The sequence below is a fragment of the Neoarius graeffei genome, chromosome 11 (genome assembly GCF_027579695.1).
Source record: "Neoarius graeffei isolate fNeoGra1 chromosome 11, fNeoGra1.pri, whole genome shotgun sequence".
Lineage (NCBI taxonomy): Eukaryota > Metazoa > Chordata > Actinopteri > Siluriformes > Ariidae > Neoarius > Neoarius graeffei.
Genome location: NC_083579.1, coordinates 34,602,675 through 34,617,433, shown reverse-complemented (window position 1 = coordinate 34,617,433; position 14,759 = coordinate 34,602,675). Strand labels below are relative to the sequence as shown.

General features: G+C 43.5%; 2 protein-coding genes across 11 annotated transcripts in view; one reads left to right on the top strand and one right to left on the bottom strand.

The window, feature by feature from the left end:
• Nucleotides 1-4,779, top strand: part of tfb1m (transcription factor B1, mitochondrial) — a 47,317-nt gene extending 42,538 nt beyond the window's left edge. For all 4 annotated transcript variants that reach the window (XM_060933766.1, XM_060933767.1, XM_060933765.1 and 1 more), the window contains exons 7-8: nucleotides 255-382; nucleotides 2,426-4,779. In XM_060933766.1, the coding sequence (XP_060789749.1) occupies nucleotides 255-382; nucleotides 2,426-2,657 (360 nt within the window). In that variant the 3' untranslated portion in view covers nucleotides 2,658-4,779. The remainder of the gene's footprint in view (nucleotides 1-254; nucleotides 383-2,425) is intronic.
• Nucleotides 1,824-14,759, bottom strand: part of tiam2a (TIAM Rac1 associated GEF 2a) — a 232,283-nt gene continuing 219,347 nt past the window's right edge. For 6 of the 7 annotated variants that reach the window (XM_060933755.1, XM_060933760.1, XM_060933761.1 and 3 more), the window contains one exon: nucleotides 8,731-10,111. In XM_060933755.1, the coding sequence (XP_060789738.1) occupies nucleotides 9,507-10,111 (605 nt within the window). In that variant the 3' untranslated portion in view covers nucleotides 8,731-9,506. Of the gene's footprint in view, nucleotides 2,559-8,730; nucleotides 10,112-14,759 lie in introns of those variants that run through there. The other variant, XM_060933762.1, reaches the window with a different exon arrangement.

Genomic DNA, 14,759 nt, shown 5'->3' with positions numbered 1-14,759 from the left:
CCCACCGCATTTCTCATTTCTGTGTTTTGATGTGGTAAATTTTGACGAGACTCGGAGCAGTCGTTCTTTTGTTTTCGTGCCCCCTTCAAACAGGTGTTACTGTGACAACTGCTGCGTCATTGCCTTCCTTTTCTACCCCTCACCCTATCCTCCAGCTATCCATCTCTCCCTCCCTCCCTGTGTGTGTACGTGGGAGTCAGGCATCACTGTTATTGTGTTCTCCACATTCATGTGTGTTTTATTTGTGTGTGTAGGTGGATGTGGGGGTGGTACACTTCACTCCTCTGGCTCAGCCGCACATCCAGCAGCCTTTTAAGCTCGTGGAGAAAGTGGTCAGGAACGTCTTTCAGTTCCGCAGGAAGCACTGCCACAAAGGACTCGAGTAAGCGCACTATACCTCCTCTCCTCTCCTCATTTAATAACCATCACCCGAGGCTCATGAGTAACGACTTCCTGTTCACCCTGAAAACATACTCAGGCCTTGTTTTAATAAAGGAACCTTCACAATGAGGGCAGCAATTAGGAGTCATTGAGACGTCAGTGATTATGAGGAATGAACTTGCACGAGTGTAAAAGCCTCACTGTAGTAAGTGGTGAAGATCTGTAGGCATCTCATGATTCAGGTGCTAATATTTGTGCATCAGGCTGCAGGAATGAATGAGCAAACATACATTTATTATGCATAATCCTCTGTAAAAAAAAAAATAATTTAAAAAATTAATTTTTTTGGTCGGTGGCACGGTGGTGTAGTGGTTAGCGCTGTCGCCTCACAGCAAGAAGGTCCGGGTTCGAGCCCCGTGGCCGGCGAGGGCCTTTCTTTGCGGAGTTTGCATGTTCTCCCCGTGTCTGCGTGGGTTTCCTCCGGGTGCTCCGGTTTCCCCCACAGTCCAAAGACATGCAGGTTAGGTTAACTGGTGACTCTAAATTGAGCGTAGGTGTGAATGTGAGTGTGAATGGTTGTCTGTGTCTATGTGTCAGCCCTGTGATGACCTGGCGACTTGTCCAGGGTGTACCCCGCCTTTCGCCCGTAGTCAGCTGGGATAGGCTCCAGCTTGCCTGCGACCCTGTAGAAGGATAAAGCGGCTACAGATAATGAGATGAGATGAGATTTTTTTTGGTGGGTGGCACGGTGGTGTAGTGGTTAGCGCTGTCACCTCACAGCAAGAAGGTCCGGGTTCGAGCCTCATGGCCGGCGAGGGCCTTTCTGTGTGGAGTTTGCATGTTCTCCCCGTGTCCGCGTGGGTTTCCTCCGGGTGCTCCGGTTTCCCCCACAGTCCAAAGGCATGCAGGTTAGGTTAACTGGTGACTCTAAATTGACCATAGGTGTGAATGTGAGTGTGAATGGTTGTCTGTGTCTATGTGTCAGCCCTGTGATGACCTGGCGACTTGTCCAGGGTGTACCCCGCCTTTCGCCCGTAGTCAGCTGGGATAGGCTCCAGCTTGCCTGCGACCCTGTAGAACAGGATAAAGCGGCTACAGATAATGAGATGAGATTTTTTTTTGGTACATTGATGCAAAAGCTTTCAAAATATTTCATGGTATAATTCGAATTTGGTTAATTTCTATTTTTGATCCCCAAGTACTCTATTCTATCTATCTATCTATCTATCTATCTATCTATCTATCTATCTATCTATCTATCTATCTACCCACCCACCCACCCACCCACCGACCGACCGACCGACCGACCGACCCATTTCAATTGCAGAGGGATAAAAATATAGCTCTGTTTTATTATATTAATAAAATAATAAAGAAATCATGGCTGTATCCTGCAGTAATAGCAATCCAAGATTTTATTACAAGCAAAGATGCAGAGGCAAAATCGACAAAGTATTTTTTTAAAGCAGTTTTGAGGCGTCCTGATTTAAAGAAATCAGCGTGAGACATCAGTCACAGATTCCTGAAAATAACAAGCAGAAGTTCGTGTTTTCCTTGTTAAAGTCAGAGCGCAAAACACAACTGTGCCAAATTCGTTTCATTAATCAGTTGTATTTCTGTACATCACTACAGCAGTTTTAATCTCTGCTTTAAAAAAAAATGTTGGCACCCCACAGTCAAATCTGTGGCAAAACAGGATCTAAAAGAAGCTGGAGGTGGTTATAAAGACAATATTAAAAAGGAGATGCAAACTTTAGAACTCGTCATATTCTACCACAGTGCTGTTGTATTCTGGATTGTGATTAGTCTGAAAGTGTTAAGTTTTTAGAAGAACAGCTCGAACAATAGTGCAGCTGCAAATCACAGGCGTTTATCAACATGCTCATTCTAATCATAATCATCATGTCTTGGTAAATAAGAGCGCTGTGCTATAAGAGGAATAAAACACCGTTTCATGTTGATTATTTTCCTCTACAAGCAAAACACACAGTATTTATTCATGACTTAATGTCGTTATGATGTGTTCCTGCTCCTCCTCATGCAGGATGTTGTTCCCTGAGGCTCAGAGACTCAGGATGACTGAGGAGCTTCTGCGGTGCGCCGACGTGGACCCGACTCTCCGTCCTGCCAACATCTCCATCAGCCAGTTCAGAGCGTTAGCGGACACCTACAGCAGGCTGTGTAGAGAAAACCACACGCTGTTCAGCTACGACTTCAGAGAAGAGCTGAGGCAGAAGCGTCAGAGCCACAGACTGATGAAAAGAGAGAGACACTAATAGCTGCCGTTCACATCAGGACACAACACGGTGCTCTCAGTGGTGACATTTTTTCACATCTTTCCATTCCAGCTGCAGTGTTGAGTGGAGAAGAAACAATGACTTGGGGGTGAGATGGTGTCGGTTTATTTTACACGCATGTGGTGATCATCTGCAGTACTGAATGTACACTTGTGTTCATAATAATAGCAATCCAACACGACTAACCAGATCAATCACTGTTTTTGGTGGAAATTATATTACTACATGGCAAATAATTTACCAGTAGGTGTAGTAGAGTCATAGAAAACCAACAGACCCAACGTTCATGATATGCATGCTCCTGAGTCTGTGTAATCGAATAATTAAGTGAAAGGGACGTGTTCAAAATAATAGCAGTGTGGAGTTTAATTAGTGAGGTCATTCATTCTGTGAAAAAACAGATGTCAGTCAGGTGGCCCTAATTTAAGGATGAAGCCAGCACATGTTGTACATCCATTTCTCTCTGAAAACATGAGAAACATGGGTCGTTCCAGACATTGTTCAGAAGAACAGCGCGCTTTGATTAAAACGTTGATTGGAGAGGTAAAACGTATACTGTAAAGAAGTGCAGAAAATGATGGGCTGCTCGGCTAAAATGATCTCCAGTGCTTTAAAATGGACAGCAAAGCCAGAGAGACGTGGGAGAAAACAGAAGACTACCATTCGAATGGATGGAAGAATAGCCAGAATGGCAAAGACTCAGCCAATGATCAGCTCCAGGGTGATCAAAGACGGTCTGAAGTTACCTGTGAGTACTGTGGCAATTAGAAGATGCCTGTGTGAAGCTAATCTATCGGCGAGAAGCCCCCGCAAAGTTCCACTGTTAAAAAAAAGACCTGCTGAAGAGGCTACAATTTGCCAAAGAACACATCGACTGGCCTAAAGAGAAATGGAAAAACATTTTGTGGACTGATGAAAGTAAAATTGTTCTTTTTGGGTCCAAGAGCCGCAGACAGTTTTTCAGACGACCCCCAAACACTGAATTCAAGCCACAGTACACTCTGAAGACAGTGAAGCATGGTGGTGCAAGCATCATGATATGGGGATGTTTCTCTTACTGTGGTGTTGGGCCCATTTATCGCACCAGGGATCATGGATCAGTTTGCATACATCAAAATACTTGAGGAGGTCATGTTGCCTTATGCTGAAGAGGAAATGCCCTTGAAATGGGTGTTTCAACAAGACAACGACCCCAAACACACCAGTAAGCGAGCAGCATCAGGGTTCAAGACCAACAAAATGAAAGTTATGGAGTGGCCAGCCCAATCCCCGGACCTTAATCCGATAGAAAACTTGTGGGGTGACATCAAAAATGCTGCTTCTGAGGCAAAACCAAGAAATGCAGAGGAACTGTGGAATGTTGTCAAATCATCCTGGGCTGGAATACCTGTTCACAGGTGCCAGAAGTTCTCAGAAACCGTGGTTATACAACTAAATATTAGTTTAGTGATTCACAGGAATACTAAATCCTTAAGATTTTTTCAGTTTATACAGTAAATATTTGGAGTTTGTAATGAAAAATGCAGACACTGCTATTTTTTTGAACAGCCCAATGTTCATTTTTCTTCATTTTCTGTAAAGTAATTAAAATATTCATACATTTTTCTTCATGTTTTGATGTAGAATATAATGTGCAGTGTTCCCAATGCATGGAAATAAAAACTATTATAAGGATTTTGAGCTTTACTCACATTTTTAAACACACTGCTATTATTTTGAACACAACTGTACTCCTGAAAAAGAAAAAAGACTGCAGTTGATCGATTAAAAAAACACGGGACACGGTTCCTACGCAGTATGGAGAAGTGTGGAATTTGATTTTAGTAATTTCGAGGTCTGGATAAGTATGGAAAAGGGAAAATGGAGTATGGAAAAATATTTGTTTCCACATAATTGCCCCTACTTTCTTTTCTAAAATATAAAATTAAGCCAAAATATTCAAACCAGCGTGAGTCTGATTGAATGTAAGTGAGGTAAAACGTGTGTGCGATATGTCTGAGGTGATTTTCTGTGGCATCTAACGTTAGCACGTTGGGCTAAGTCATAATACCACTGCAGAACTCATCTCATCTCATTATCTCTAGCCGCTTTATGCTTCTACAGGGTCGCAGGCAAGCTGGAGCCTATCCCAGCTGACTACGGGCGAAAGGCGGGGTACACCCTGGACAAGTCGCCAGGTCATCACAGGGCTGACACATAGACACAGACAACCATTCACACTCACATTCACACCTACGGTCAATTTAGAGTCACCAGTTAACCTAACCTGCATGTCTTTGGACTGTGGGGGAAACCGGAGCACCCGGAGGAAACCCACGCGGACACGGGGAGAACATGCAAACTCCGCACAGAAAGGCCCTCGCCAGCCCCGGGGCTTGAACCCAGGACCTTCTTGCTGTGAGGCGACAGCGCTAACCACTACACCACCATGCTGCCCGCTGCAGAACTTAAAAAAAAAAAAAAAAAATCTGCTTGATTGCACATTTCAGTGCGACAAATGTAAGCCTGGGTAACTGCAAGTTTTCTGAGAGCTGGCAAGTTTTGCCGGTGTTGTGGGGCTGCCCCAGGTGTGAGTGATGGCAAATATCATGTGTACGTGTGAGTTTCTGTGTATTTGTTTCTCTGCATGACGATGCATTTGTCGTGTGTGTTCGAACAGATGAATGTGAGAATGTAGTTGCCCGTACTTATTTATCTGTGGCGCACTTGTACAACACCTCTTAGCCTTACTGCCTTCATATTTGAACGTGTGTGTGTGGATGTCTCTGTCCCTCACCCAGTCTTTGCAGCAGGATGTAACTGGTTTCCTGTTTCCATTGGTGTGTGTGCGCGCTTATGACAGGTGGAGAGACGCAGAATGACAAAGGAGAGAGCGTTCTAAACTTTTTGTGACCAATGATTTTACATTTTATTCTCAATTCTATGTTAAATTTCCAAAATGCATTCTTTTAAGGTGTGTATGTTTATTATTTGACTATAGTTCTTTGAACAGTGTGTGAAAGTGTTTACTGTAAACAGTTTTACTCCATCTGATATTCAGTGATGCAAAGTCGGTGCACTTCCCCCCTTAAAAATTATTTTTCTTTAATTTATTTATTTAATTTTTTTTTTTTTTTGCTGAGTTGTACATCATCCCTCCCGTTACCGTTATGGGTAGAAGGTATTGGTTTAGTTTTTCAAGTTTACTGCAGAAACAGAATACATGTGCATCAATGAGAATGGGGATGAGAGTGGAGTGAAGATGCAAGCAGTAGATGTAAAGAAAGTTGGTGAATTCAAGTACCTGGGGTCAACTGTGCAGGAAAATAGGGGCTGCGATAGTGAGGTGAGAGAGAGTGTGCAGGCAGGGTGGAGCAGTTGGAGAAGGATTTCGGGAGTCATTTGTGATCGGAAAGTCCCAGCAAAAGTGAAAGCTAAGATGTGTAAGACAGTAGTGAGACCGGCTGTGATGTACGGATTGGAGACCGTATCCTTAACGAAGAGACAGGAGGCGGAGTTGGAGGTGGCGGAGTTGAGGATGTTAAGGTTTGCGATGGGAGGTTGGACAGGATAAGGAACGAGCACAGCAGAGGGACGGCACATGTGGAGAGCTTGGGAATGAAGCTAAGAGAGATGAGCCTGAGATGGTACGGGCACATCCTGAGAAGAGATGCAGAGCATGTTGGAAGGAGAACGTTGAGGATGGAGCTGCCAGGCACACGAAAACGAGGAAGGCTAAAGAGGAGATACCGTACATGGATGTGGTGAGAGAGGACATGAAAGTGACCGGTGTGGTAGAGAAAGATGCAGAAGACAGGGAGCAATGGAGACGAAAGATCCGCTGTGGCGACCCCTAATCGGGAGCAGCCAAAAGAAGACGACGACGACTGTAGAAACAGAATAACACTGCATTGTTTTAGCATTGCAGCTTGAATAAAATGTTGTGCAATTGAACTGATCTGGGTTTGGTTTAAATTGATTTGTATGAGCTACAGGACATTGCCACGGGGTGCCATGCGAAATTTTGGACCCAATGAAAGAATATATCAGCAATTATCTGGCAACATACTCACAGGGTGACAGTGGTGTAGTGGTTAGCACTGTCACCTCACAGCAAGAAGGTTCTTGGTTCAAGCCCAGCGGCTGACGAGGGCCTTTCTGTGTGGAGTTTGCATGTGGGTTTCCTCTGGGTGCTCCGGTTTCCCCCACAGTCCAAAGACATGCAGGTTAGGTTAACTGGTGACTCTAAATTGAGCGTAGGTGTGAATGTGAGTGTGAATGGTTGTCTGTGTCTATGTGTCAGCCCTGTGATGACCTGGCGACTTGTCCAGGGTGTACCCCGCCTTTCGCCCGTAGTCAGCTGGGATAGGCTCCAGCTTGCCTGCGACCCTGTAGAACAGGATAAAGTGGCTACAGATAATGGATGGATAGATACTTGCTTACATACTCAAAATGTAACATACATCTTAACAGTTGGATTTTAAAATCATTTATTTAGTAATAAACATCTAGTTATTTCTACTGTGGTGTCAAATATGGTCTGAAAGATGTACCGTGAAGTCTGGGGATTTGAGTATGGAGAATTTGTAGGAACCCTGCCTGGGAATGAAAAATAAAATGCACTTGCAATCCTCAGTGCAATCACACAAGGCCCTTTATGAGCAGATTCAGGCCCGAAAATAATTTTTTTTTGTAGTTATTCAGGCCATTTCTTGTTCTCAGGGCTGTTCAGAAGAGAGTTTAGACTTTGACTCTGAATTGCTGTCATATAGCAAAGTGACAGCAGTGCCGTAATCGCTTCACAGCACAAAGAGCCTTCGTAATGTTGCATTTTCAGAGGAAAATGTTTCTCTAACGACGACTTTGCAGAGAAAGCTTCAAGACTTCGGAGTTTACTGCACAGTATAAATAGTCAGTAAATAAATAAGAACACACGTTGGCAGATTTTCATTGTTTGTTAGAGAAGCATAATGCAGATGAAAATTGAGTATAAGAAATCTTTAAAAAAAAAACTGTACCACCAATATGAACAATATTTTTCTCAAAATCTGTTTCCAGAGAAACCTTTTCCCCTTCGCTTTGATACCTCTAAGGAAGTGTCTATACATGGCCTATATAATGGTTTAGAAACAAATGGTACAATATGACATCATATATTAGCTAGTATTATCACATCATCAGAGCATGTATTAGCTCATAGGAGCTCCAGTGTGCTGCTCAGTCCCATGTCTGGCTGCTAAGAACATGATGGAGTTTATGATCGTTCTCCTCCTCTCTGACATGAGCACATTTTATAGCGATATCACGAACGCAGTCACCAAAAAGTCGCTGGTGAACATTTCCACTATTAGTTGTGTTAAAGTAAAGAATATTAAAGTCTGTTTAGCATCTTTTTCTCTCCCCATGTTTAAGCACAATTTTGTTTCCTTTCTACAATCCTGCCTGTCTCATCTGTGCACGCTAGTTTAATCAGTTTACGGACAACCAGATCCTCAGCTGATGTGTGTAGTGCAGTGTTGCCAGATTGGGCGGTTTTAAGTGCATTTTAGCGGGTTTTGAACACATTTTGGCTGGAAAATGTCAGCAGTATCTGGCAACGCTGGTGTAGTGCAGCAGGACGTGGCGCTCGGAATGAGTAGCTCATGCTGTAGTTACACCATCGAGATGCATCACAGCGAACAAAAATGTTTGCAAAAAGACAGTAAGGTTTTTCTTTTTCAGGTTGTTAAACTTGATTGTCTGTAAACGCTACTCATTTAGCTCATCTTCCTGATTCCATAAGGAGAGATTTAAATATTCCTGTTAAACCTTTGCTTGGGAAACAAGTATTAGGAATTGTCCATGTCATCTAATGAACTATAATAATCAGGATATTAACGAGATGATAAATCCATATTACATGTATCCATGCTCTTATCCATTAACTCCGCCCAGGCCTTTTTTTTTTTTTTAGCGCGGACTCGATCAGGCTCCGACACGCTTCCATTTGTCTTGATCTCTGACAGAGTGCATCCGTCTGGTTTATTTCATTGCAGTCAGTAGGACAAATAGCAAAAGACATTTTTATTCCTCATTTATTTAAAAACCTTTTTGTAACACAACTGTACATCACTGGCATCAGTTTATTACATACAGCACTTTTTAAATTGTTAAAATGCCAAACTGATAAACCATAACACACTAAATTGTTCATAAAAATACTATACATATTTGGTGTGGTTTAAAAAAAAAAAACAACTTTTTTTTTTTTTTGAGCGAGTACCAGCCGCCATACCACGAAGTATGTTCAGCACTGATTATATTGGACTGCTCGACTGTTCCATACGTCACACACCGCCGCCTTACTAATTAAGGCAATTTATGTAACAATCCATGTGTTTGTCTCGCACCTCATGCAAATGTTTTACTTCAAGGAAAAAAAACAAACAAAAAAAACTCAAGTCTTAACCTGTGCTTTGGTTTCCTATTCAAAAGGAATATAAAGTTATCAATAAATAACATAAAGCTTAAAAGCATTTACAAATTAAAAAAAATACAAGCACAGCTAAAAAGGCACAAAATAAACAGATGCTGCAACATCTGGATTATTGTTCTTGAAGGTAAACATGGGTTCGGTGACGCGAGTCACTTGTTGCTCTGACTATTAAAGGTGCGGTAAGTGATTCTGGGTGAAGTGGACGACCAAGCGTCCGTCTCTCTGCCTGTCCATCGTGTTTCCCACGTATTCGGAAATGAATGTGGGGGTGTGGCTTCGGAAAGCCACTGAAGTTAGATTTTTAAGCCTTTAAAGTACCTTACTGAACTTTAACGTTTCCTTGTCCAGATGTCGTACAGTGTACAGATTTGTCGCTATGATGTCATAGCTGTGGCGCTGCTCTTTGTGGCATTTTCATAGAAACAGTCCTCGTTAATGACGGAGGTGAGGCTGTGGACGCTGAAGTCCCTCTCTAGCATCGTGTTCAGGTCGACGCTGACTGCTGCGGACTCCGCCTGGCTGTCCAGAGAGCAGCTGTGCTGCCTCAGGCTCAGCAGCGCCGCCTGGCTGCGTCTCGGCTCGCTTCTCGCTGACCGCCGCCTCACGGCGCTGAAGTGAGCCCGTCTCAGCTGAGGCTGTAACTCGGGAGAGTTCACTTCACGACCTTCGGGTTCCACACGGGTCTCGTCGTTCAGGCGCAGCTCGTGGAACCGAGTCTCAATCGACCCTGGGGTGGAGTCACGGTGAGCCAAGCGCTCACTGAACCCGTCGTCATCGCTGAGAATGTCCGACTCTCTCATGCCGCCGTGTCTGAGGGTGGAGTTAGTAGGCAGGGCGTCTGCTGATGAGGCAGGGGGCGGGTCTCCGCTGCTCTCACTTGCTGAATCGGAGTCTAATTGCACAGGCTTCAGTGTGTCACTTTTGGCAAGAGACTCAATGCTGATGGGCTTCTGGCACAACCACGATGCACGAGAGGAACCTGAAATAAACACACACACACACGAGTGAGAGAACGACCCTGTGGTCCTGCGTCTCTGCCATCACTGTGTGTTTCCGCACATTATGAATACTGAGCACCAGTAACACAATCTGACTGACCAATCAGAAGCAGATTCCCTGTCCAGGTTATTTGTTAGTTTTGCCTTTTTAATTTGTAGTTACCCAGCAGAGGAAATTAAATCCTACTCCTTCCTTCCAGCTTCAAAGCTTTTTCATTTGGTGTGTGTTTAAATGTGCTCCATGTTCTGAATCCCACCACCTGCTGCACTAAACACAGTGGCTGACGCATAAAGTGATTTTTACTCGTCAGATTAGTGTGCGCAGATGAACGATGATATTTTCAGAGTCAGGAACATGTGGGTTTGTGAGAACGCTGATGAAACCAACATGCGCCGTGAAGCCGTCGTATAACTTCTACAGTACGTGCAGTCGCTTCACAGTTAAACATGGAGAGAAAATAAAGGCTCAAGTCTCGAATAAACTTTTCTACATGGTGTGAGGACAGAACGTCTGCAGACCTGCGAACCTTTATCACCTTAAACAGGAGCAGCATTTTTAAACAACACATTCAAGCCCATCAGGGTAGGAACTGTAGTACATGCATATACAGTTTTACTGTAACCACACTTTTTTTTTTTTTTTCCCCCCCTTCCTGTTCGAGGAAACCTGTTATACATACACAAATCAAAGAGTGCATTAAACAAGCCTAGTGATGAGTGAAAAACTCCATCTGTACTCCCCTCTGAAAGCACTGGAACACCAAGGCCAGTTCTCGTTTTTGCTAGACATTTGGGTTTGAAATCAAAAGATGGACGAGACGATAGATTTCGGCTTTCGTTCACATCTAAAGCTGTTAAACAACTTAAAACATGGCACCTTCGGTGGCAGACTAGACAACCTTCGGGTGAGCAAAAGTACTGGAACAGAATCTGAACATAAGTAGCACTTTAATATTTGGTTGTCTGTCCCTTGTTTGCAATAACTGCATCAAGCCAGCGACTCTCGAACATCACCACACTTTTGAATTCGTTTTGTGATGCTTTTCCAGGCTTGTAGTGGAGTCGAGCTCCATACTTAAGAGAATTTGGAAATACATCGACCTGATTTTTTTTAGAAAATTTTTATGGCTCTTGCAACCGTACGTGTAGCACCACAGGGAACCCGATCCTAAGTGCAAGGCAAAGTCCCTCAAACACTTGACCACTGGACAACTAAATTAATATCTTTATTTACAGTAGATGGGTTTTATCCAGGGGGCGGCACGGTGGTGTAGTGGTTAGCGCTGTTGCCTCACAGCAAGAAGGTTCGAGCCCCGGGGCTGGCGAGGGCCTTTCTGTGCGGAGTTTGCATGTTCTCCCCGTGTCCACGTGGGTTTCCTCCGGGTGCTCCGGTTTCCCCCACAGTCCAAAGACATGCAGGTTAGGTTAACTGGTGACTCTAAATTGAGCGTAGGTGTGAATGTGAGTGTGAATGGTTGTCTGTGTCTATGTGTCAGCCCTGTGATGACCTGGCGACTTGTCCAGGGTGTACCCCGCCTTTCACCCGTAGTCAGCTGGGATAGGCTCCAGCTTGCCTGCGACCCTGTAGAACAGGATAAAGCGGCTAGAGATGATGAGATGAGATGAGGTTTTATCCAGCGCTTATTTTTAATTTGCTTTTTAACAAAGTAACAGGGGATTATTTACTAACACATTTTACAGAAAATATTGATGAAATATATATATTTTTTTTATAGCTGGCAGTGTATCTTTGCATTGTCTGCTTTTTTTTACCTGAAGGATTTCTTACTCTGCACACCCGTAAACATAATTACAGTGTGGGAAATGAGGCCGGCCCGGCGGACAGATACAGGTAATGTTCGCATTTGTCCGTCTGTATTTCAAAAGCATCAAACCAGATGGCCCGTGAAAAATTGTAAAGATATGGGTTAATTTTCTTCCAAATGTTACACTGGGCGAATGTGTTACGTCGTAACAGAACTTTAAAAATTCATAACTCTGCCACTGATGATCCAAGCCCCACCAAAATTTACAGGCACCACCCTCTCCTCAAGGCCTTTCGCACGGCCTGGTACGACCGCAGCTCGGCCCACTATTTGCCCTGGAGCCCCTGAAAAACTTCACAATCCCTGGCTCGAGCCAGCCTTTAAAACTTCATAACTCGTCCACCAAAGGTCCCAGCCCTAAATAACTAAATACTAAATAACATGATGATGATGATGATAATAATAATAATAATAATAATAATACGCTCAGTATTCACTGTTTTTATTGCACGATGCAGTTGAACTAGTGTTTTAGGGTTGACAGTATCTGATTGATCCAGTCGGTTGATTAAGAATTAAATTTACATGAAACTGCAGTACAGTATGTTAAGTGCCAAACTGCCAGTCAGTGGTTATGCTGTTATTATTATGTGCATTTTTTTATTCATAATAAGAATAACAGTGATAGTCATATGCTTTGTAGGATGTAGATTTATATTTTAACAGAGTTTTTATTTTCTAAGTCCTAGTCCAGCAGATTTTAGTCTGAATGCCACCATGTCTAGTTTTGAGTCATTTTAAAAGTAATCTTGTTCCAAAGTTATTCGGAATCCATCCATCCATCCATCCATTATCTGTAGCCGCTTTATCCTGTTCTACAGAGTCGCAGGCAAGCTGGAGCCTATCTCAGCTGACTACGGGCGAAAGGCGGGGTACACCCTGGACAAGTCGCCAGGTCATCACAGGGCTGACACATAGACACAGACAACCATTCACACTCACATTCACACCTACGCTCAATTTAGAGTCACCAGTTAACCTAACCTGCATGTCTTTGGACTGTGGGGGAAACCGGAGCACCCGGAGGAAACCCACGCGGACACGGGGAGAACATGCAAACTCCGCACAGAAAGGCCCTCGCCGGCCACGGGGCTCGAACCCGGACCTTCTTGCTGTGAGGCGACAGTGCTAACCACCACACCACCTTATTTGGAATCTCGTAATCAAAATTTTAACTCTGTTATGTAAGAGTAGTTGTTTTGTTAATTGCTAAATTTCTTATAGACTTAGTATAAAAATAGTCACTGTTGAAATAATGTCTCATGAGTGTTATTATAGTACCAATATATGTAAGTTGTAACCAACTGGAACATCCTTGGCCCCCCATATTTTTTCCAGATGTGGGACTGACCTGTGTGTGCTACTGTTTTCTTGGGTAGAACTTGAAGCATGTTTTTCTTGAATCTTCTGATATTTTCTTGTAAATTAGATTCCATTTTTTAGTGTAATTAGCAACTAATGTCTAGTGTAATTTGGCCTTTGAAGATCACAAAAATGTGCCTGGAAAAAGCTGAGAAGCCATCGCCAGGCATCTAAAGCCCTTCAGCTTCTGGGGCCCTAAGGCAGGTCCTGGACCCCTGGCCACATTGTTCCGGGCCTTTGCCCCGTCATTCGGACGGGCTGAAATTTGGACGGACAGACAACATTTCAGACTTGTCTGTCCTGTGACAGTCTGCTTAAAATTCCTGATTTCCCACACTGTAATTATTGTATAGTTCAATAGCGATTATGAGCATCTCTCCTTAGCGCAGATAGATACTGATTAGTTCTTATGTCCGATAATATTTGATGGTAACTATAGAGGATGTGCAGTCACGTGACCCGTCCGTGTTTACTCCGCCATATTGGACGGCTTCAGGATTGTTTACCTTGCGCGAGCGTAATGGATCCAGGGATTAATCCCCAAGAAAATTCGGAAAATACCCCATCTACATCGCGCGATTACTTGTCTAAGTTTGTTCAGCATCTTGAAGGTGACGTGAGGCAGCGTTACGTGGAAAAGTGTTCCAGGTTGGGGATTGCAGATCCGCACAACTTGCCGCAATCCTTGTTCAGGGAAATTCGGAGCTGCGGTGCCGGCGATTTGCCCGATCTGGCCTACCACGACATTTACAATTTTATCGTTAATCGTGTTACACTGGCAAAGCCCTCAAAGCTTACAAGAGCCTGGAAGCTTATAAATATTTTGTTGCGGGATGGGTATCCCAACTATACCTCTGGAAGGTTCCGAAGAAGAATGTCTACTTGATGATAACCTCACGGGTAAGTGACATTAAGACGTTTATCATAAAGAGACTATGCAGGACGTTTTATCGTAAGAATATTCGAAATCTAAACTCAGTTCCAGATAATGACAGGGTTGTAAATATGTATGTTTTTGTCTGAAAAAAAAGTATCACAAATCACCGCTATCTTTATCTGTGCAGAATTATTATTCAATATCAGATATAAATGTATAGGGGTCACAGATATGTCCAGCTTCTATATTCAAACAAATTTTAAAAAACCTACAAATTCGGCTGGTAGAACTGGGGTACCAGTTTTCTCTTCGCACAGCGGACACCCATTTTGCGTGTCTCTCCTTGTCTGCGGGGAATCTATAAAATGACAGGCCCTCCTTTTGGCCCTGTCTATTGCTACAACCAAATGCTGAACAAGATATAACCATTCTCGAAAGATCTACTCCCACACACTTGATAATTAGAACGGGTTCGTCTAAGTTCTATGCGCGGGCATGCCGTCCAAAATGACAGATAAACAAATATCACGTGACCTCGTGATGTCACGTGCACGCTCTCTATAT